The 22,779-nt window shown below is 46.6% G+C and overlaps 1 protein-coding gene across 1 annotated transcript in view; it reads left to right on the plus strand.

Annotated features, from left to right (window-relative positions):
- Positions 1-3,471: 3,471 nt before the first annotated feature.
- The window catches only part of LOC111149258 (leucine rich repeat LGI family member 2), a 28,223-nt gene continuing 8,915 nt past the window's right edge, over positions 3,472-22,779 (plus strand). The window contains exons 1-7 of the mRNA XM_022506220.1: positions 3,472-3,668; positions 5,578-5,649; positions 7,420-7,491; positions 9,516-9,587; positions 15,126-15,197; positions 15,958-16,127; positions 22,056-22,220. Of these exons, the coding sequence (XP_022361928.1) occupies positions 3,472-3,668; positions 5,578-5,649; positions 7,420-7,491; positions 9,516-9,587; positions 15,126-15,197; positions 15,958-16,127; positions 22,056-22,220 (820 nt within the window). The remainder of the gene's footprint in view (positions 3,669-5,577; positions 5,650-7,419; positions 7,492-9,515; positions 9,588-15,125; positions 15,198-15,957; positions 16,128-22,055; positions 22,221-22,779) is intronic.

A 22,779-nucleotide genomic window follows, 5' to 3' on the forward strand; every position in this document is an offset into this window, starting at 1 on the left:
ATCCCTCATGTCAGGAAGCCACAGCTTGAGTAACTGTACATCTGAACAAGGATTTTTACATTTTGAAAAACTCTCGCTATTTCCTGGAAACAGACTGTGTCTCTCTGATTGTCTGTTGGGGTTTTTTTTTTTTTTCTTTTTAACTGCTGAAGATCTTGGAACCAAACCAAAGTAATCTGCATTTCCATTTTTATATCTTAATTTATAAACTGCACCTTATAATTTACAAGCTTTCATTCGGTGTCTCTAACCGAGCCGAAACAAATTCTTACCCTGCCAGCTTTGCTACCCTACCCGAGTCTTCTCTCTGTACTCTTCCCTCTCAGGAACTTTCTAGTTTTTCAGATTAGGGAAAGGAAGGACAATAATAATGATGATATGTCACATTTACTTAGGAAAGAGAGAAGGTCTGATTACCACCACACCCCATTTTACAGATGAAAAGATAGAAAGATAGAAAATGCTTGCTTACAAATAGTGAAGTCAGGTTCAGAATCTTAATTTCCAGAATTCCTCATGCCAAGGGTCTTTCCAGGACACTAGGCGAGGGTCTCTCCACCTCAGTATCAGTAACATTTTGGTCTGGATCATTCTTTGCTGTGCATTATGGGGTGTTTACTAGTATCTCTGGCCTCGACGCATTAGCTACCAGTAGCACCCTCCCCACTGTGACAACCCAGAAGGGCCAAGTGTCACCACTGACTGAGAACCACGGTGCTAGACCGTGTCCTTGTCCTTGATGAAAATGGAGGCACAAAAATCAGGAAAATTCCTCTCTTTTTAGGGCCCCTCTTGGCCTCTGTCTCTCACCTCCAGACCCAGGGTTTTGCTGAGAACTGCACTGCCCACAAGATCACAGAGATTCCTGGACAAACATCCAGTCCCTCCTGAGCGGAATCGGGTGCTGAGCATTCTTGGTCACCATTCACTCCCAAAGGTGGATACCAGCTCCCATTTTACAGGTGAGGAAATTGAGGCTTAGAGAGGTTATCACTTGCCCACAGTTACACCCTGTGGGGGGCAGGTTGGTGATGGAGGGTTTACCTTCTAGACCCTTCCCCCTTGCTCCACTCTGCAGGGCTGAGAACCCAAGTTTCTTCTCCTAGGACAGTAGGAAGACCCCACGCTAGGAAAGCCTCATCCCTCCTCTCCATAAAGCAGTAGCCCATCCCTCCCAAGCCTGGTGTCTTTCAGATGTGCAGCACAAACAGCCGTGATGGTGGGTCCACATGCCTGTTGCCTTTCTGAGAGTCTGTGTCCTCAGCTCCCAGCACTGGGCCCTGCTGAGGAAAGTCTCCATCCAAGGTCTGCCAACATGGCAGTGAGGGCCTGACACAGCAAAGGAGACACCTTCTGGCTATGTCCTATGTGAGCTTGGCCACGAGAAGACTGTCTCAGAGCTCCGTTTTCCCATCTTTTAAATGGGAAGACCCCCTTCTTGGAGTACATGTCACAGTGAGACGGTGATGAATGGAAACTGATGGACAGGGATGCTGGTGCTGGAGAAACCATGCCCTCCAATGAACGTCCAGCTCCCTCTGTGAAGCTGTCCATAACAAACCCGCTCTTAGCTCCCGAACTTCTCCTGGTCAGCCTGGAACCCCCAGGCATCGTGTGGAGTGACTTCTTTAGGGTTCTTTGCCCAGCTGGACTTCAAGCTCCCTGGGGATCCCTAGGGCCCATCTTCTTGTCCCCTCCCACAGTGGCCAGCCCAGTTTGCACTCAAAATATTTGTGAGGGATCGATAATTGATGATTCCAATAGTAATAACCTTTTCCATTAGGTACCGCCTTTTCTGGGTATCTCTCTCTTTTTAAAGATTTTGTTTATTTATTTTATTTTAAAGAACAGGGAAGGGTAGAGGGCGAAGGGGATGAGAGAATTTTAAGCAGGCTCCATGCTCCACACTGAGCCGGATGCAGGGCTGGATCTCACCCCCCTGAGACGAGGACCTGGGGCAAAACCCAGAGTCCCACGCTCAGCCCACTGAGCCACCCAGGCACCCCTCAGGGTACATCTTAACATACAAAATGATCTTCCTTGGCTAGTCGCCTGGATGGTGCCCTTGATTCTTTAACCCCAGCAGTTTGGGCTCTTTTTTTTTTTTTTTTTCCACTATTGTCTTTTTTTTTTTTTAATTTTATTTTTTTTAAACATATGATATCTTTTTATCCCCAGGGGTACAGGTCTGTGAATCGCCAGGTTTACACACTTCACAGCACTCACCATAGCAGTTTGGGCTCTTTGCCATTATTTTACTTCTGCTTTGGCCATTTTCTTTGCTTTCCCCGGGTCACACCACCTTGTCCTAAGATTCAAGCTCAGTGTATCAAACGTGCTGAGTGGAAAGAGGGGCTCTGTAGGGTCCCAGTCCCCATCCTGCTCTGGTCCCTATCCCTGCCCAGCCATTCACTCCTCCACCTCCAGCCAGCTACTGTGCCTCGGTTTCCACATCAGTGAATTGGGGAGATGAACAGGACCTGCCTCAAAAAAGTTATCAGAAGACGAAATGTACCGGGCCGCCAATCTCCACTAACCCTTTCACTGGGGTCGGTGCGCTGCCCCCGAGTCTGCTGAGCGATGGAAAACTTTCCCGGCCTCTATTGTTCTGTAGCAAGCCAGAGGCCGGCCCCGGAGCAGCAGGCAGGGGCGTGTACTGCTGCAGCCGCTCTCAGATCCTGCGTTCCTCCAGCAGGGAAAGGTGGCTGCCTTCAGTCACCCCCGGGTGCTGCGGGAACCCGCGCCAGATCCCGCCGAACTCAAGGGCAAAAATTCACTTCATTTCGTCTCTTAAAAATTAGTGAAGGCTGCTCAGAATTCTGTACTCTTCAAAGCACCCAGCCATCAAGGAAGGTCCCCCGGTGCTACTTTTTTTTTTTTTTTTTTTTTTTTTTGGCTTCACACTTTGTCCCAGCTGAAAGGAGCCCAGTGTCTTCTCCCCCAAATCATTTGCAGCCCTAGGAAGGACTGCGGGGCTCTGAGCCCCCAGCCGCCCAGCCGGGCCCCCGGGAGAGTGGGCGGGGGGTGTCTCCGTCCAGGGCGGCCCCTCCCCCAAGGTCACCCAACTTTTCCCCCCAGCGGGTCCGCGGCTCCCAGGAGGGTCGGGAGGGTCCGGGCGGGGCGCGGCGGGGGCGGGCACCCGCCCGGCATTATTCATTGGCCAGAGCGGGCTGCGGGCGCGAGTGCTGATGTCAGGCGGGCGCGAGTGCGGCGGGCGCAGCGGCGGCGGCAGCCCAGCAGCCCGGGCTCGGGTGGGGGGACGCGAGTGGGGGTGGCGGCCAGCATGCTGCTCGGCTGCGTCTCGGCCTCCCACACCCGCGGCGCCCTCGTCCTAGCCAGCAGCGGCTGCGGCGGCTGCGGCGGCGGCGGAGCAGCGAGCGGCGGCGGTGTCTGCGGCGGCTCGGGGTCCGAGCGCGCGGCGCGGCGGCGGCAGTGGGCGCCCGGGCGGGGAGCGGGCGGCGGGGACCCGGCATGGCGCTGCGGCGGGGCGGCGGCGGGGCGCTGGGGTGGCTGCTGCTGCTGCTCAGCGCCGCGTGCCTGATCCCGCCGGGCGCGCAGGTGAGGCGGCTGGCGCGCTGCCCCGCCACTTGCAGCTGTACCAAGGAGTCCATCATCTGCGTGGGCTCCTCCTGGGTGCCCAGGATCGTGCCGGGCGACATCAGCTCCCTGTGAGTGAGTGGGACCCCTCCAGTCCCCGCCCAACCCGGCGCCCGTCGCCGCTGGGGAGTTGCCTCTGGCGCTGGACCTTGCGACCCTGACCCCTACTTCCAAGCCTCTTTTCGGAGTTTGGGTGGGGGCGCGCTGTGGGACGTGGGTGGAGTCTCGGGCCCCGGGGAGGGTAGAGGGAACCCGAGCCCCAGAGCCTGAGAACCCAGATAAGTCCCCGTGGCAGTGTTTCTTAAAGTGTGGCCCGCGGGCCACCCGCCTCAGACCCATCTGGGGGAGCTCGTGCCAATGCAGATTTCCGGGCCCGCGTTAAATGAAGCGGGGTCTTAGGAGTGGAGCCTTAGAGTCTGCATTTGGCGTCCCGGGTGATTCTGGGGGCGCATTAAAGTTTGAGAGGAGGGGTGTGTGTGTGGGAAGGGTGGTTGGGTAGGGGCGTGAATGTGCGGCCCAGCGTGAGTGGAGTGAACGTAAACAGGGGAGGGATGAGGCCTCACCGTCCCACCTCGCGACTGAGGCGGTGGTTTACACTGTGGCCTCCTCCTGACCCGTCCACCCAGCAGGTTGGGAGGAACCCGAGTAAAGGCAGGCAGCCTCTGGAAGTGGGGGGCCACCTCCTGAGGCCTGGAAGAGGGGAGCACAGGGCTGGCAGAGCTTTGGGGCATGTGGGGCACCCAGGCCACTGGCCAAGCTCTGGAAGGGAGCCTGACTTCTTGCCCGGAGTTCACAAGCTTCTTGCCCCTCTCCCCACCACACATTAGGGTGGCTGCTTTTTCAGCGCTGCAGGAATTGACAGGAAGGGTTCACCTTACTTCTTCATCTGCTAAGAGATGCTTTCCACCTGCCCTCAAACAACCATTCAGGCCCTACAGTGGGCTCTCCTAATGGCAGTGGAAGGGCTACTGGGCCATAGCTTTACTGCTGGGAAATGTTTCCTGCTGAAAGAACTTCCTCCTTCCAGGGCTGGGTGCTGGGGTGATGCCCACTCAGTCAGAGACAGGGAATCCCAGGGGTGAAGTTGCTCAGGTCCCTGAACTATACAGATCCCCCGCCTCCCACCCCAGGCAAGGCCCAGGAGTGAAGGGGTTCCCATTTGCACTATAGAAACTCTGGATGACCTGGCTGGCAGGAAAGGAGGGCCTTTTTTATGCCTAATGTTGCTAAGTCGTGTGACATGGAGGATTCCAGAAACTGGAATTCCCTTTGTTAAATCCTTTTTGTTAAATCCTTTAGAACAGCAGCTGCTTAATTGATCTGCATGTTAACTGAAATAATTCGAACTAATGTGTGGAGGTCCTGCTGTGGCCAGAAAGGATAGCGGACCTGGTCACAAAAATAGTCAAGCAGCTTGCCCCCCTCATTGACCATTATATCTGGCAGATGGCATTGCCTCCCATCGCACATTCAAGTTCAGGTGTCTCTTGAGTTTTCCCCCAAGGCTTTCACAGTACATTTAATCAGAAGTGCTCTGAGTGTCTTTCAAAGATGTGTTCCCAAGGGGAATGCTTAATCCTACCCCGGAGTTTCCCCTGCCAACATTAATGCTGTGTCTACACAAACAGAATCATGGCCAGAGGTGAAGCAATTATCCATTTTCAGCCAGGTCCTCCTGTAGTTAAGAAAAGGAAGTGAGGGGATTGATTTAAACTTGCTGAGATAATGTCTGTGGAAGGAGCTAGGCTGATGGTAAAGGTTTCTATTATTCAGACTAGTTTTCATATTGATCCAGTTCATTGGAAGAAGGCTTGGCTCTTCTCATTTCTACCCCTGAGAAGCTCCTGGTTGACTATTTTAAGCCTCATCCTGCATGGAGGAGTTTGAAATACAGGTGGAGGATAATACTGGTTGCCCAGACTGCAATCCCTTCTAAAAAAAAAAAACCCAGGCCTTGTTTTGTTTCTCTCTTGCCTATAGGAGCCTGGTAAATGGAACATTTTCGGAAATCAAGGACCGAATGTTTTCCCATCTGCCTTCCCTGCAGCTGCTGTGAGTATGGGAAGTTCTCTCTGAAAATGGGATCCTGAAGGTGCAGTCCTGGGAGAAGCCATCTCTGCCTCTTCCGTGTCAGTCCTTCCTTAAATACCCCAATAAACTCTTGGTGTTAACTGTCCTGTGGTGTCCCCACCTAACTGAGTCTCAGGCTCTTTTCTCAGTGTCCCCTCCTTCTTCTGACACATGTTTTCCTCGAGGATTTTATCATAGATCCCAACACTCGTATTTGGCAACTGGGGGATGTGATTACACTGAGCAATGGCCTGAATTTCACCTAAATGAAGTGTTTCCCAGACACCTCACTCTAAAAGAAAACCTACATTTTAAACTCTTTATGTGTCTTTGGAAATAGAAGCATTTGTAGTTGACTGAGTATGTAAACGATTAGGCAGCATACTATATGTTTATATGGAAAATTTTATTTAATCATCCCTACAAGAGTATTTTTATTCCCCCCTTTGACAGACAAGAAAACTAAGGCTCAGAGAAGTTGAGTAACTTTTCCAAAATCCCAGCCAGAATTCTTTTTTGTTTTTTTTAAGATTTTTTTATTTATTTGAGAGAAAGAGAGAGTGCGCACACAGGCACATGAGTTGGGGGAGGGGCAAAGGGAGAGGGAAAGAGAGAATCTCATGAAGTCTCCCACTGAGCGCGGAGCGCCTCACAGGGCTCCATGTCAGGACCCTGAGATCATGATTTGAGCCAAACAAAATCAAGGAAATCAAGAGTCAGACACTCAACCGCTCAACAAACTGAGCCACCCAGGCACCCCACTCCCCACACTCATAGCTGCTCCGCATCTAGCCACTCTTGGCGAGTACTCCTGTCATGCCTGGTATCCCAGTTCAGTGATTGTTTGCTGAAGAAAAGAAATGTCCAAAAAGCAGTTTTCAAAAGCAAGTCAGTGATAGGCAAAGTCATGAGTACATAGCTCATTCTGTTTGTCCTGTTTCTTAAATTGGACATGAGATTAAAAATCAGCAATGCACTATAGAAAAATATGAGGAAATAGCCATCAGGAGGTCACTTCTCCTCCTAACCAAACTTAGTGTTGATATTTTTGTTCTTGAAATGTTATGGACCTACTTATAACATTGTACTTAACATTTTAAAATCTGTAATTTCTTGGTAATTGTAGTTCTATTAAAACATATTTTCCATATGCTGGAAATACAATTTTAGGTATCTCACCAAATAGACTTAAGTGGTGACTAATAGAAACCTATGTGCTGATAAAGAGGCTTCTGAAGATTTCTTAAGCTTTTTTATTATTTCCCATGGGAACGTATAATATAGAAGAAAGGATTTTTAAATTTTTAAAATTTTTATTGTTTTGGTCTCAGCTGTGTGACTTTGGTCAAGTCACTTAACTTCTCTGGGTACAAATATCCCCCCCCAAAATAGAGTCGGATTAGGTTATTTTCCATCTCTGATTCCATGGTTACTTGTGCATGATAAAGCATTCACTGGCTGATCAGTTGTGCTGAGTATTGGAATGTTTTGAGAGAACAGCTTTCAGGTCTTATTTACTGAGACCCACATGGGAGAAAGAGTGAAGCAGTGGGGGTGACCAGAAAATCTAGCCAAAAGGAATCCACTTGCCACTGTCCATCAGCATCTGTGAGTTCGGAGAAAGGAGCCAGTCTTAGGCTCAGAAGAGCCCATGTTTGCCCTGGATCAGAACACAACAAAAGAAACAGAAAGGGTTTCACTATGTTGCTTAAGGTATCCATCTCTGCGCTGAGATCTGTCCTCTCCTTTCAGATTGCTGAACTCTAACTCATTTACCATCATCCGGGATGATGCTTTTGCTGGACTTTTCCATCTTGAATACCTGTAAGTTCAGTGCTTTGTCTCTTTGCTGAGCATTTGGTATGTCCATAGAGTCTCTGTATTGCTCTCCAAGCAGAACAGCATCTCCCAGAGAGCTTAGGGGTGGAGAAAATGGAGAAAACCCCCTTCTCTTTTCAGCACTGACCTTTTATAGTTTACTTGTGTATCAACATGCTGGGACAGTAGGGTGTTGGAGACAAAGCGGGTGAAAGCAAACAAAGAAGGAAAGATATTCATTCATTCTCTGCTGACATTTAATTTGGCATGTAGTAAGCACAATTGGAAATTGCGTTGGATATTTTTACCTCTCATAACTAGGCATGGATTTGCTGATCAGCCAGAAATAAAGCTGAAGGATTCTGAGCGTTATTTATTTTTAAGGAAAATCTCCCTATATGGGGATACACCTTCATGTTTTTAATTTGACTCTCCTCTATCCCATTTGCAGTATCTCCTGTGAGCTGCTGGTGAGAGTCTAATTTTATTTTTTCTTCTTTAAAAGAAGAGGGTGTTTGTTTTTTTTTCCTTTTCAGGTGTGCAGTTTTCTTCCCTTAGCAATGAGCTTTGCCCGTCTTCTGATTTCAGTTTCCTGATTTCCTTTCGGATTTGCCCCTCCCCGCCCCCTTCTTGTCCATTTCCCCCTTAAATGCTTTCATCCTTGTCTTTTGTAACTTTGTAATAATATTAATCCCACTATCAGATGGGATTTCCTTACTTAGCCTTCAGAAGGATTTTTAAAGCCTCCTCTCTGCTTTCTTATCTGAGGTTAACAGGTAGATGTTTGAATTCTAAATGCATCCTGGGTCTAAGAAAACTCTGCTGATTTTATGTCCTTAGGAAGGAGGTCTCTGAAGGAATTCTTCCTCCCGAATACGCATAATATGTATACTTTCACAGAGCCTGATATTATATGTAATATGGAAAGTGGGGTATGACTGAAATTCTAAGCCCTACTGGGTTCTATCAAAACACGGGCACAGCCGATGGTGGTAGCGAATGTAAAGCTATCAGCTTTCTCTCATGAGCAGTTCATCTTACTGCCAAGGTTATTGGGGGGAAGTTCGCTTATCAGTCTATTCTGAATTCTATTACTGAATAGACCCCCGATTAAAAAAAAAAAAAACAGACATCAAAAAATGTCAGTACAAGAATCAAGAACTATTTCACTAACGAGTGGCATCGTGTTGTGTTGCAAAGCCTTTCCCCTGGACCATCTCACCAAAGACCCTCTTACATTTGCTGTCATGCGATGCCCTAAACTAAAATGTAGCTCCCTGTGGTCCTAGGGAATAGTTGGGAGTGAATTCGCTTCATGTATTTCCCGTAAAGTCTTGAAGCATGGTCAGAGTTATTACTGCAAGATCCTGTGTGCTAGCCCTGAGCCATGTTAGCACAGAGCCAGAAGTCTGGCCCATGCTCAGCTTCATTATATTTCCTATTTTCTAGTGGCTTAGAGATCTTGAGAGAATCCTTGCCTTGTTATCCATTTGTTCAGAGATTAGACTGTGTAGGACATGCTGAAGTCAAGTTTGCCAGAGGCTGTGCTTAATGGAATTCTCCTTCGGCAAAAACTTGAAGGCAGAGATGTAAAACAATGGGCTCCCCCCAAGAGACAACGATATTAATGAAAGTATTAATAGCCAGGCACTGTGAAATGTAAGAAGGTTGGAGTGGTGGGGAAGATGTCTGGAAGCATTCCAGTCTTGCAGAGGTTTAAGACTTTCTTGCCTTTGTATAGGGCTTTCTTTCTTTTTTTTTTCCCTTTTCCCCCAAGATGTTTTTACCCGCATTGCCAGCTCTGAATGTGAAGCCTTCCATGACGCTTCTGGAAGGAGCGCCGAACATACCCTTGTGTGCGCGCATTCTTGCACACAAACCCAGCTCCCGCTTGGCCGCCACTGCGGCGACCTAACCCTCAGAGGCGGATGTTTCAAATTCATGCATGCTTTCAGATTTTGTTTTGAATGTCATTTTTTAGAGATACCAAATTGAGAAAAACACTTCAATGCTACTGTTCTTCTCTTTAGGTTCATCGAAGGGAACAAAATAGAAACCATTTCAAGAAATGCCTTTCGTGGCCTCCGTGACCTGACTCACCTGTAAGTCCCGTGAAACATGGTGCAGGCCCTTTCATGGGTGGAATAAAGTCCACTTCCTGGTGCCTTGCTCTTTCTTGACTGCGCTGTCCATATTGGTAACATTCTCTCAAGGAGACTAATTTCCAGGTGGCCCCAAAGGTTTCTGTGTTGGTGATGGGCAGCAGCCCCGTGTCATTACTCATGGACTTGGCTTTATGATCTCTTCCATCATCCTGATTGGCTGGTGTGGATGACATGCCTGTATGGGCCATAAGGAACCCACTGAGCTGCTAAGGGTCGGGGGCAGCTTAGGAAGGAGGTGGGGTGGAAACCTTTACACACCTACTTCTGCTGACTTCCCTCCCGGGCACAGGCTCACTTGTTTCATGAGCCTTCTTTTCTTATCTTTCATGATACTTAAAAAAATCTCCATTTTACAGATTTGGGAACTGAGGCTTCCATGACTCACTGAAGAATGTTGAATGCGGGATCAAAATTAGGAAGAGATGGAATAGAGACATTTCTGTGGTGGCTCTAATTTGAATGCAAATAGCTTTTTTTCTTTTATGTTGGATTAATCTGCAGCTTAAGCTAAGCTCTCTGGCTTCTTTAATAGCTTTCTGGAGGAAAAAGAAATTAAGCAAATTGATTTGAATTGGCATATCAGAATGAAGCAAGTGCACACACTTGGCAACTTAGGAAACCGGAAAAAATTGTGGCTGTGTTTAGGGAAATGCAAAAATAGTCATTGTCTTGGTAGGAGCAGTTTATTAGCCAGAAGCCAGGTCCCATGTGCATGATAGATACTTTGTGATTGAGTAAGATAACGTGTCTCATTTTGGTAATAAAAAGAAAACTGGGGGCACCTGGGTGGCTCAGTCATTAAGCGTCTGCCTTTGGCTCAGGTCACGATCCCAGGGTCCTGGGCTCGAACCCCACATCGGGCTCCCTGCTCAGTGGGAAGCCTGCTTCTCCCTCTTCTACTCCCCCTGCTTGTGTTCCCTCTCTCGCTGTCTCTCTGTCAAATAAACAAATAAAATATTAAAAAAAAAAAAAGAAAATTGGGAGAATCAGACGATGTTGGGTGGGGTTTGGGGCAGGGTTGCTAGAAACTTCAGCAGGTGCAGCCTTGACTGCATACATCTAAGGAGATAAACATTTCAGTCCTGATAGAGCCAAAGGTGTCCATCAGCAAGCTCAGGGAGCCCTTGATTCTGGAATCCTACCAAGCAGAAGTCCTATCGGAGATAAATAAAGCTGCAGACTAAGGAGATGAGGGAGGCGCGTGGGAGGGAGGTCCAAACATCTGGACTGGCACCATTGATGCCAGAGAGTATCAGCCTCTTGTTGCCATTGTTGCTGCAGGTTTTCCTTCCTTTCTGGAAAAGTCTTGTTTTGTTGTAGTTGTTTTGTTTTCAGATTGAACGCAGATACCAAATCCCCATATTCCTGTAAAGGTTAAGATAATGGATTTGGAGTTATGTAGACTTGGGTTCAAATCTCAAGGCCGTCATGTATTAACATGGCTTAGCCTTTCTGAGCCACAGTTTCCTTATCCCAACGATGCGGGTGATTATACTGACCCCACAGGACTATTGTACATGGTGGGTTAATGCTTGCCTGCCATTATCTGGACCGTTATCCTTGGAAAATGCTCAAGGGCTCAAGGTATGGTTGGGGTTGTTACCATCATCATCAACAGCAACATCATTGCCCCCCCCCACTCATTAAGCAGTCTCTCCTTTCTTCATGGACTGCTGAGGACCCTTGGCAGTGCCAGTGGCCAGACAGGGTCTGCTAAGAAGACAGCTGGGGGTGTCTGGAGCACAGACAACAGGAACAGCTGTGGCCAGATAGATCTGGTTGACAGAAGTCAGGAATGAGGGGCTTTGTTTTTGAGCATTAGCTCTTGGCAGATCATGAACCTGAGCAAAGACCATGTGACTGGCTGAGTTAAACCAGAGGTCAATTTTTATTTGACCAGTTGGCTATAGGTCCTTGGTTTGAACAGAGGTGTGACTGTGCAGGTATTGTGCATGTGTAATTGCATATCTTTGCACACATTTGCTCTGATGCATGGTCTCTGATACGTGGGTAGATATGTGTATATACTGTGTGTGTACATAACTGTGTGTGTGCTTGTTATCTGTCCACACGACCCCATGTGTATGTAATGTGTGCATATGTAGAGGCATCTCCTATTCTGTGTGACATGTAGAAAGCAAGAGCCCTTTGGGTACTTTTTTTTTTTTTTTTTTTTTTTGAGAGAGAGAGAGAGAGAGAGGACGTGCACTGTGGGATGGGGGGGAGAGATAATGGGAGAGGGAGAGAGGACTCAAGTAGGCTCCATGCCCAGTGCTGAGCTCGACACAGGGCTTGATCCCATGACCCTGAGATCATAACCTGAGCTGAAATCAAGAGTCAGATGCTTAACTGACTGAGCCACCCAGGCGCTCCAGGTCCAGAGTACTCCCGATGCAATAATACACCTGTCCCAGTGTGCAATGCCATCCTACAGTCAAGCCTATGGAACCCGCCTCTCCCCAGCTCTCCGGCTTCATTTTCTGAAATGTCTGCAGAACACTGATCTCTCTGTGGAACCCTATGCACACCCAACTCATCCTATTACTCACATCCCTCCCTTTCCCCAGATGTTATTTCTTCTACCCCCCACCTCCTGTAATCTGCTTTTCCTTCAAAGTCCAGGTTAAGTTCTGTCGCCCCACGGAGCCATTCTTGATCTCCCCTCTGCCCTTCCTGTAGCCCTTGCTCTGACTCCACACCCCCAACTCCCGACCATGGCAGGGGCTGTACCCGTTGGTACTGTTCCATGATGTCAGTTTGAGCCCCCTCTGGCTGCACTGAAAGTTCCCTGAGGGCAGGGCTCAGGCAGATGGTTCATTAGCGCTGCTCTTCCCCGGCATCTAGCTCAGGGCTGAAAGCCAGCACGACATTCTTTCTGATTCCCTGGTTGATCAATGGGTTCCTTACTGAGCTGGATTTTCTTTATGTACTGTGCTTCTGGACAAGCTAAGGGTTTTTCAAAATTGACTCCTCAGGTTGGAGATATAGATAGTAATTAAAGCATTTAATACACTGTTTAAAGAATGAACCAGTGCTCCCCACTTCATCCCAGTTTATGTAAACTTCTAAGCAAAGAGAGCAAGAATTCACTATCTGGAATTTGCTTGTATAATTATCTGGTTTTTATCTTTTATGGCTTTTTCCAACACCTACAGGCTCACATTCTTGTTGTCAAGAAACACATATCAGGTTTCAAAGCATTGAAGAAGCAATCCCAATCGGTAACTAAAATCTAGGCCATTTGTTTTCCAGCAGTCCTATGAAGCCCAAGGGACAGGTTGCCGTTAAGTAGTTTTAGAAATGAAGTAAGTGCCATAAATTTGTAGACAAAATGAAGTGGAAAGTGAGATGTTATGCACTTAGCATGAGTGCAGTGAATAGTCCATCTAAATAATTTGGCTTTCTGAAATCTAAATTGAACACTTGGAAAGGTTGCTAAACATACCGCTTTTTTTAGTTTTGACGAGCCCATCTATTCTTGTCCCTTCAGTACAATACATTTCAATTAACTAAAAATGTTTAGCTAAATAATTAACCTTTAATTAGCTAAAAAAGCTGTTTGGGCTTTCCAGAAGAAGTGACCATCAACCAACAAAAAAGCAAAACAAACATTTTTTTTTTTTAATTTTAGAAAGCTACTTCTAGGACATGTTCAGTCTGATCCCATATTCAGCCTATTTTCCAACATCTTTTAAAAATGTACCAATAAATCATTTAGGAAAGGAAGATAAAAGAGTAGATGAAATTGTATTTTAATCCATTTGTGGTTACCTAGGTGGGAAGGCACATAATTCTGAAATGATTAGGTCTCCCCAGAGTCTCTTGGTATCTTGTAGGAGGCATGTGCGGGTTAAAATGGGCTCAGAGCTTTCTCTGCGAGCTGATGCTGAGGAGAGAGGAAGGCCCATTTCCATAATTTCTCTTTCTGCCATGGATCACTATGAGGCTACAAAAGGCTAATTTCATACATATATTTTAAAGAGGTTGGCGCTGACTTGCCTGTGCGTTTATGATTTATGTGTCTTGCTGTTTGCACTCACCCATATAAAAGAAAACAAAAGCAGGCATCGGTTTCCTGGCTGATTCCCGTTAGAACACGATGCCCAGGGGGGGAAGCACAGATTTGATGTGTGTCTTTCAACACCCAACGCCTCGCTACATCAACAGCCCAGCACCACGGACATCCGTCTTCAGCAGGATGATGACAGGGCACTGCATGATCCTGAATCATCAGAAAAAAGGGTTGACGATATTTGTTCTTCCTGGAGAGGGAGAACAGACTAGGATGTCTTGAAAAGATCTTCAACAGAAAGAGCAAAAATGCAAAATGGCTTCTGGTCAACCTTAGTGAAAAGATGAAATTCATCACAGTCAGCTGTTCTCTAAACATTTTAGTTCATGGCGATTTTTATCTTATCATGAGGTTACAGCTGAGCATCTTTATGTGAAAGAGTAATTTACTGAATCCTTTATAGAGTCACAAGTCATAGAATTCACTTAGACTGTGAGGGAGCTTCTTGGACAAGACTGTACACCTTTTCTTTTATCTTTCTCACTTGAGTGCTTCCTTCATTCACTCAACGAAGACTTAGTGAGCACCAGCTATGTGCCAGGCACTGTTTAGATGCTAGGAATGCAAATGTGGACAAACCCAAAAATCTCTGTCACTGTGTTGCTTATGTACAAGGAGAACACACAGCCAATAAATGAATAGATCATTAAAATAGGTAGTATGCCAAGGGACAGCTGTGCAGTGAGGATCAACAGAACAGGGAAGGGAGATGGTAGAGGTCAGGGAATGGGGGATTGCTGAGGGCGGACCTAAAGGAGAGCGAGCTGTGTGTTGGAATGAGCTGTGTGGGTAGCTGGAGGAAAAATGTTCAGGCAGACGAATCACAAGTTCGGAGGCTCGGGGTGGAAGCGTTCCTTGAACATTTGAGCTGTAGCCGGAGGGCCAGTGTGGGTGTTCTGAGAAGTCAGAGATTTAGTCCCTCAGTAAGTGGGAATCGGGGTAACTTGACAATGGAGAGTCTTGTATGCCATCAGAGAGATTTGGCTTTTATTCTGAGAAACACAAGATGCCATCCAAAGTTTCAGAAATGTATATAAACAAAGAGCTTAATAAATGCTTCCTTAGAAAACAAAGCAAAAAAAACTTACATTGTACTCTAGCATCTCTAATGCTGTCTTTGTACAACAAAACTCATTTCCTTATCTCAGTACCAATGCGCAAAGCCAGAAATTGAACCGTGTTGTGCCGAAGGGGGTCAGAGCTTTGTTTTATTTATTTATTTTTTAAAAAATATTTTATTTATTTATTTGACAGAGAGAGGGAGATCACAAGCAGGCAGAGAGGCAGGCAGAGAGAGAGGAGGAACAGAGCTTTGTTTTAAATCATTAGCTTTGTTTCAGGGACTTCGGAATGACAGGGCATGAGGATAATAACCCCATTAAAATATGACTTTCTTGTTCTAGTTCTTTGGCCAATAACCACATAAAAGCACTCCCAAGGGACGTCTTCAGTGATTTGGACTCTCTGATTGAACTGTAAGTAAAGAAAATTAAGTTTATGTGTGCCTGTCATAAAATAAAAGATTATTTTAATCTTGTCTTTAAGCCCCCTCTCCCCATTGCTGCATTTCTTTTATGTTGTGGTTAGAAATCGGTGACGAAGAGTGCATGGTGGGAAACAGCATACAGTTGATATTGTATTCGTTAGGTCTTGCCCTATTGGAATACACTTAGTGGCATTAGGCCACTGGTAAGGTAGGTTTGCTGGTGTGAGGTTTCCTTTCTCAAGATGGCGGATCCCTCTGCTTTATCTTCTTACTGGACATTGTTTTTATCTTTATCTTCTTACTGTCACTTCTTACTGGACATTGTTTAACAAGATCTTAACGTTTCGATCATGTTCATGAAAACTATCTTCTTAGAATGTTCTGATTTTGTTTGTGAGAACCTGCATCTTGGGGCATGGTGTTCTTCTGTCAACCCTGTCCCCACTTCCCCATCTCCAGCATGGCCTGGTGACAGTTTCAGAAGAGTTTGGGGATACGGTGATAGGTTAACTCTGTGAGCTCTCTGCGGGCTCTAGTTAAAATCATGGGCACCGAAGATCATTAAATAAACAGTCAGTGATAAGTACAAGAAATAGGATGCATTAAAAACAATTTTTTTTAATTTCATTTTTTGGGGGTATTTAATACATGAGGATGTTAAATCATGCTGGAGTGTCATACGACTGCTGAAACATGTCAGGCCTGTCTGTTTCTCCGTCTATGTGTTTGCATTTTGTTTTGTTTTCTAGCGATTTAAGGGGCAATAAATTTGAATGTGACTGCAAAGCCAAGTGGTTGTATCTGTGGTTGAAGATGACCAATTCCACGGTCTCCGATGTCCTCTGTATTGGTCCGCCAGAGTATCAGGAGAAGAAGCTAAATGATGTGCCCAGCTTCGACTATGAATGTACCACTACAGGTATTCCGAACCTCTGTCACTGGAGACCGTTACGGAGGATAATCACTCTGTTCTTCTTCTAGGTCATCCACGGGGAATGGAGAAAAGTGGGTTTAGAGGTGTTCTACCCAAATTATTTTAGGCGACGTTTAAACGTTCTAAAAGAAATGACATGGTCAGGAAAATATCCCAGAAGTTTGCAAGGATTTTTGTTAACTGTCCTTTGCCTTAATTTTGGTTCCTTACAAAATTGCAATTTCTCTGAAGTTTTTATTTGTTTTTTTTTTTAAGGGTCAAAGTATAAACTGGTGAGTTGGGAAGAGGTACACGCACAAGTCAGGTGGAGCACAGAGAGGCCTGCACTCCTGCTCTCGGGGTCCGTGGTGGCCACACCACTCCTGATTGAATTATGTGGAGTTTACTGAACATCCAGCTAGTAAATGCCAGCCTTTAAAGATTTTTTTTTTTAACTTATTTGACAGAGAGAAAGAGATCACAAGTAGGCAGAGAGGCAGGCAGAGAGAGAGAGGGGAGGAAGCAGGATCCCTGTGGAGCAGAGAGCCCGACTTGGGGCTCGATCCCAGGACCCTGGGGTCATGACCTGAGCCGAAGGCAGAGGCTTTAACCCACTGAGCCACCCAGGTGCCCCGTAAATGCCAGCCTTTAACATCCATAAATTCCTTTTGTGGTTCTACGTACCAAGAGATAACTTGGTGAATTAGAATCAATGGCAAAATAGAAATGGAAGGGAACAACTAGCTATCGAAAGAAAAACACTCCTGTTGAGGAAAAATGTAAAGAAATTTTGATTTTACATTTTTCCACAGCCTGCCTCAAGGTTTCCATTTATGCATTTTACAGGTTATAAGACAAAATTAGAACACTAACGGCCCCCCCCGTCACATCTCGTGGGGGAGCAGGGGAGTGTCTCCGTCCGAAAGGACTTGGTGAAGTCTCTCCAGCTTCTAAAGCCAGCTTTTAAAGGAAAGCAGATCAATCCCCAGTATGAAACCTGCTTACCAAACTTATAAAAATAAACATTTCAGCTGAGAGCCGATATCTGCGAAGCCTCAAGGCACGTCAGTGGGAACAGCAGGCAGGAGAACTCAGAAAACAGCGACAGAAACTCAAAAGGCAAAAACTAAACAAACCTCCAAGAACAAACTGTGACATTTAGGCCAGTCCTACTGCTACCCTCCAAGCAAATAAACAAACAAGAACTCACGGAGTAAAAACTATTTCTAGATATCTGAGTAAATAAGGGACCTGACAAGTTCTGTCTTTACCAGGAGAAAAGGTGCAGGTGTGTGGCTGCCCTTGTCTCCCAGCCTTGCGAAGGGCCTTATTCAGCTGTGTAATTGGCCGGTGCCCATTGGCCAGCAGAGGCCATGAGCAGGATATTTATTATATCGCAGAGCAGTGCAATAAATCAGAGGTCATAGTCAATGACATTTGCACCGAAAGGTGGCATTCAAGGCCATTTGGTGTGAAATGCCAAATCACAGCTCACTGGGGTGCCTTTCTGTCTCCGCTCCAGTTTTTCTAGAGAGTTCTCTATCTAAACCCCGGGTGAGGGGAGCCGCTTTTTCACTGTTCTCTTCACGCCTGGCCAGAGTGGCTGAAAATTTGGCCAGTCTCTGGGAGACATGCCATGGGCTATCCAGGGCCTGGAACAGGGAATAATTTATATGAGAAAACATGATTTCTGATTTTTGCACCCTGGGGACGGTTATGAAAATGATCTGGGCTGTCAGAATTATCACGAGAGGAAAGGGGGCTTGGAACCAAGGTAGCCATGTCTGGAAACCTGTCCTAAACCCAGAGAACCCATGGGGCAGCATGAGCCTGCTAACATTTTAGGGCATCCTCCCTCTCTTATATATATTTGTCTTTGCTAGAAACCTTCCTACTAAAATTTAGATCGTCAGCACTTCTCCCTGGTAATAGGCAGGTGATGACTCTATCTTTGCTACCATCTTCTCCCTTTAAGACTGACAAACAAATTCACTTTTGCTCAAGGTTTCCTCCATCAAGAATAAATGGTGTGCCCCAGCGGGACCTACCCCCAGATGTAGTCTGGAAGAACAAAGTCAATAAATTCTGAGTCTTTTTGGTTCCAGTCTTCCGCTCATATCAAGCCTTGTCCTTTGGTGCCTTATTAAAGGCCGGGAGGGAAACGCGTGAGGACGTATGGCAGCTAGAAAGCCTAATGTAAGAGCCTGGGGACTAGTGAGGACAGCGTCCTTCCTACATTTTTGGTAAGAAGTACACTGTCTGAGGGCATTATTTTTCTCTTAGCTCAGATTTTCAGGAAAGGCGTAAATCCTTCAGGTAGAAGAAAATCTTATTCTTCCCAGAGAGAGGGAGACTTTCTTGCCATTGTGTTCTGGCGTCCGGGTATAATTAACAAGGCAAAACCACCGCCGGACTGTTTCAGCTTCTAGATTAATCACCGTCCTTCCATAACCCTCCGCTTTCAAGTCTATTTTTAACCACCTCAAAAATCCCTGTTACCTACTCATGATTCCCCGTGTTAGGTGGATAATTCGCTAAATTCCTTAGAGGGAGAGAATTTTGCATCCTAATTGTCCTGTTAGCCTCCCTATTGCTGGGCTGATGAAATGCAAAGAGAAATAATGCATTAATGTGCAGTTTCTCTCCCAATAGGATCCGCGTCATGTATAATTTATTTTCTGCAAGGGCTATAAATAGCTATGTAAAAATCTGTTGATTCCAGTGGGAGCAAGGACTAAATTGTAAGCGTCCCACTGACATAATGAACTAAATCCAACGTGAATGGAAGTGGCCAAGCTTTGTGCGGAGAATGCCATTAATATTTTAACACTCGTAAATTGATATCATATCAATATGTATATTGTTGGAGATCTTTGCATGAACAAATGTGGTTTTGCTGGTCGTGAAAGATGAATTAAAATGGAGATGGTAGAGTATCTTAAATTCCTCCAGCACCTCCCCTTGCACACCCCACCCAATACATAGTGATCCATCATTTTCTTTTAGACATTTCTTCCTCCTTCTCCTCCTCCTTCTCCACTCTTTTGGGGGTGGGGGTGGAGGACGGGGAGAAGGACTCTCCTATTAAGAATTAGATTTATAATTCAAATGATTTAACAGTCTGTGTTGTACCAGATAGTCAGCATATAGAAAATATTATGAAACCAATGTTTTGGGAAAACAAATGAAAATAGTACCGTTAAAAGCTAGATTTGTAAAATGCTGTCTAATTTTGGCAGCTCTCTTTCGTTCTGGGATTTTTTTAAATAAAAAATGGAAACTTTCTAGTCTGCCCTTTAAACAGCCTGCATTTGTCAGGGAATGCTCGTGTTTCTGAGATGTCAGCGTGCAGGCGGGAGACACGGATCGGAGGCAAGGCAGAGGTGTTCAGACACTTCCAGGCTTGCGTTAGCAGAAGGCAGCCCAAGAAGTAGAAGGGGCCTGTGGCTGTCTCAAAATTAAAAGAATGCAGCCCTATTGTCAGAGTCCTTTTCTGTCTCCAGAAAAGGGAAGCAGACGATGACGGCTTACCATTTTCCTTTTTCTGTTTATCTACTGGTTGAGTTTTGTCCGTTTTTACTCTTTGATAGAGCAGCAGCTGGGGGGCGGGGGGTGGTGTTGACAAAGGGGTGGGGCTGGGAGCCATTGTGATCCTAAGTGTTCATGCGCCAACTCAACACAGCCATTGTTCAACAGCATACAAAGCTAGCACATAAAGCTACGGTATCAGACTCCCCATACACGAGGCTCTGCTGCTAACACTTGACGCTCTCTTACGTAGTCTCTAGGGCAACCTCACGACATAGGTGTCGCCCTTACTGATGCGGACCCTGAGGCTCGAGTTTCTTGCCCAAGGGCACAGAGCTGCAAATAGAAGCAGAACCAGAAGCCCAGCAGGTCTTACCTAAAGCCTCAGCACTTGCGGATGCTCTGCTCCTGGCTGTGGTGGTGAGGGGATCCCCATCCACTACTGTCATTTGTCCCTGCTCTCCCTTGGCCACGTCTTGCTGTCAGGTGCAGAGGTGGCCTCCTCTTTGCTTCTCCCTCTTGTCCCTGCACCTACCTGTGTGCATCATTCGTTCATCCCCAACCTCCTTCCCACACCATCTTCAGAGTATTTATTAAGCGCCTACTGTGTACTCAGAATAGGGATAGGGACAGCTCCAAAAGTGAACATGTATTGAGCCCTCATTGTGTGTGACACACAACTCCGAGTAGAATTAAACTATCCGATGAGGACACTAAGCCAGACAGAGGTGGGATAACTTCTCCAGGGTCACTCAGCAAGACGTTGGAGTCACAGCTCTGCCGTGTTGTCTTAGATACTATTAGGATAGACACTTCCTCAAGAAACAGCACAGGGTTGGGTGGGACAGGGGAGGCAGGCTGTCCTTTCTCAGACCTCAATTCCATATTTATGAAGCATCTACTTCATGCCAAGCCCTGAGATGGGCATTTCCACCAACATTACCGGTATAGCCCTGCCATCAAGCGTGGTAGGTAAGAATCATCCCCATGTTACCGAAGTAAACTGAGGCCTTGTCAGGGAAAGGGCACAGCCATGGGCCTCAAGTGCAGCGAGTGGTTTCAGGGGGTCTGAATCCAGGAACAGGGCTCTTTCCTGTGTCTCATGCTGCCCTCATTACCTCAGCCCTGCTCCCTTTTCCCCCATCCCTGATATCATCAGGGATCATCAGGGATACCTGCTCTTCTCATCCCCGCTCTACTCTTCTCACCTCTCAGTGTCTCTCGGTCTCTCCCCTCCTTTCCTGCATCTGCCCCATCTGCCTTATCCTGCCTCTGCTCACCAGGGTTTTCTCAGAGGAGCGACTTCCCTTAGCCAGACACCCACCACCATTTGACCCCGGGTGCGTTCAGCCTGCCAAGAAACCAGAAATTGAAGAATTTCTAGCCCTAGAAATCACTTACCTTAAACTTTCTTAGTGTTTGGTTTGTTTGTTTTTTTAATTCCTTCTTCATTGCTTCTCCAGCTCCCCCCACACTAACTCTCCTTGCATCCCAGGGCACCGCTCACCCGCTTCCTTGGTAAAATGGTACCTCCTTACCAAAAGAACACAGTGAGTCAGCGTTAGCTCAGGGTGCCTTTGGATGAGGAGTGTTGACTTAATGTTAAGCGTAGGAATAGAACACATGCTCCGATGGGACGGTCCCATGTGGCATGACAATCCCGCAGAACTGTAATTATTCATGGAGCCGTGGGACACTGTCCAGATCACAGACATAGCTGTTGTTCACCCCTGAGTCCAACAACCAATAAACGTGCTTCAGTTACCTTCCCTGCTCTCCGGGCTTCATAAATCTCTGGGTCTGTATCAGAGGGCTTGGTTTGGTTCCCACAAGTGCAGTGTGCCCTGCGGGGAGTTTACTTTTGGTTTTGAACCTGGAGTAGGGGAGCGTGGGAGTTTCACAGCTGCTGAAACAATCGCTTGGGCAGGTAAGCTTGAGGAGCGCCCCAGCAAGCAAACCGAGACAGGCTTTTTGCTTCCAGGGCCATCCTGAGATGGCTAGAAATAACATCATCTCCCAAACCAATAAGACCTCCACAGCGCTTCCCCCAGAGTGATTTTCATGATTGTTTCTGGAACGTTGTTCCATGGCATCTTTTTGCTGGTGTTTTTGAAAGCCAGATTTCACCAAATTTGTTTAAAATGTTGAGATCCGGTAGCCAAGCCGTGAGCTAGTGGTCTCAAAGAAGCTGCGTTCGAAGCTGTGCATTCATTATCCTCTCCAAGGCAGGACCCTTCTGGAATCGTCCAGAGTAAAACATGCTGTGATGTGTGTGTTGCTTCTCTCTGGTCCTCCCTCCTCCCCAGTCCTCTTCCAATCCAATGCTACAAAGGGTAGAAGGGTAATGGTGGGCGATAATTCCCGCAAGGGATCTCATGGAAACTTTTTTTTAATACCCATTCCCAGATTTTGTTGTTCATCAGACTTTGCCCTACCAATCGGTTTCAGTGGATACGTTCAACTCCAAGAATGACGTGTATGTGGCCATTGCTCAGCCCAGCATGGAGAACTGCATGGTACTGGAATGGGACCACATTGAAATGAATTTCCGGAGCTATGACAACATTACAGGTGTGTTGTGACTTCGATCAGATGTCTTGACCTCGTTTCATTATGGTCTCAAGCTGGTGAGAGAAGCAGAATTCTGGCATCCCAGGGAGGGAAGGTGTGGCTCTCAGACTTGGTTCCAACCCACCCTCTTCTCTCTGATTCCTTCTCAACTTGGTCAGTTATTGGTGAGAACGAAACTGGGGGTGGTGATCTTATTTATCCTCTGTGATCCTTTGAAGAGGGAGAGAGGATGGGTTGGATATAGTAGGGGGCATTTTCCAGTAGTGGTGAGAAGTCACCTGAGAATGCCTTAATCCTGAGCACTTCAGGCAGCCTAGGACTGCAATAGCATTTTAGTAGCTAAATGATACCTTAGACTTTTGCTATGCTGATAGTTAACTAAAATGCTAACATGTGCTCATGCACACATGCTCATGCACACACGTGCATGCACAGACACACATCCATCCATGCACACACAGACACACATCCATGCTCACACACAGATACACAGACACGCATCCATGCACACACACAGACACACATCCATGCTCACACACAGATACACAACCATGAATGC

Source organism: Enhydra lutris, unplaced genomic scaffold (genome assembly GCF_002288905.1).
Source record: "Enhydra lutris kenyoni isolate GAN:26980312 unplaced genomic scaffold, ASM228890v2 scaffoldscaffold21, whole genome shotgun sequence".
NCBI classification, from domain to species: domain Eukaryota; kingdom Metazoa; phylum Chordata; class Mammalia; order Carnivora; family Mustelidae; genus Enhydra; species Enhydra lutris.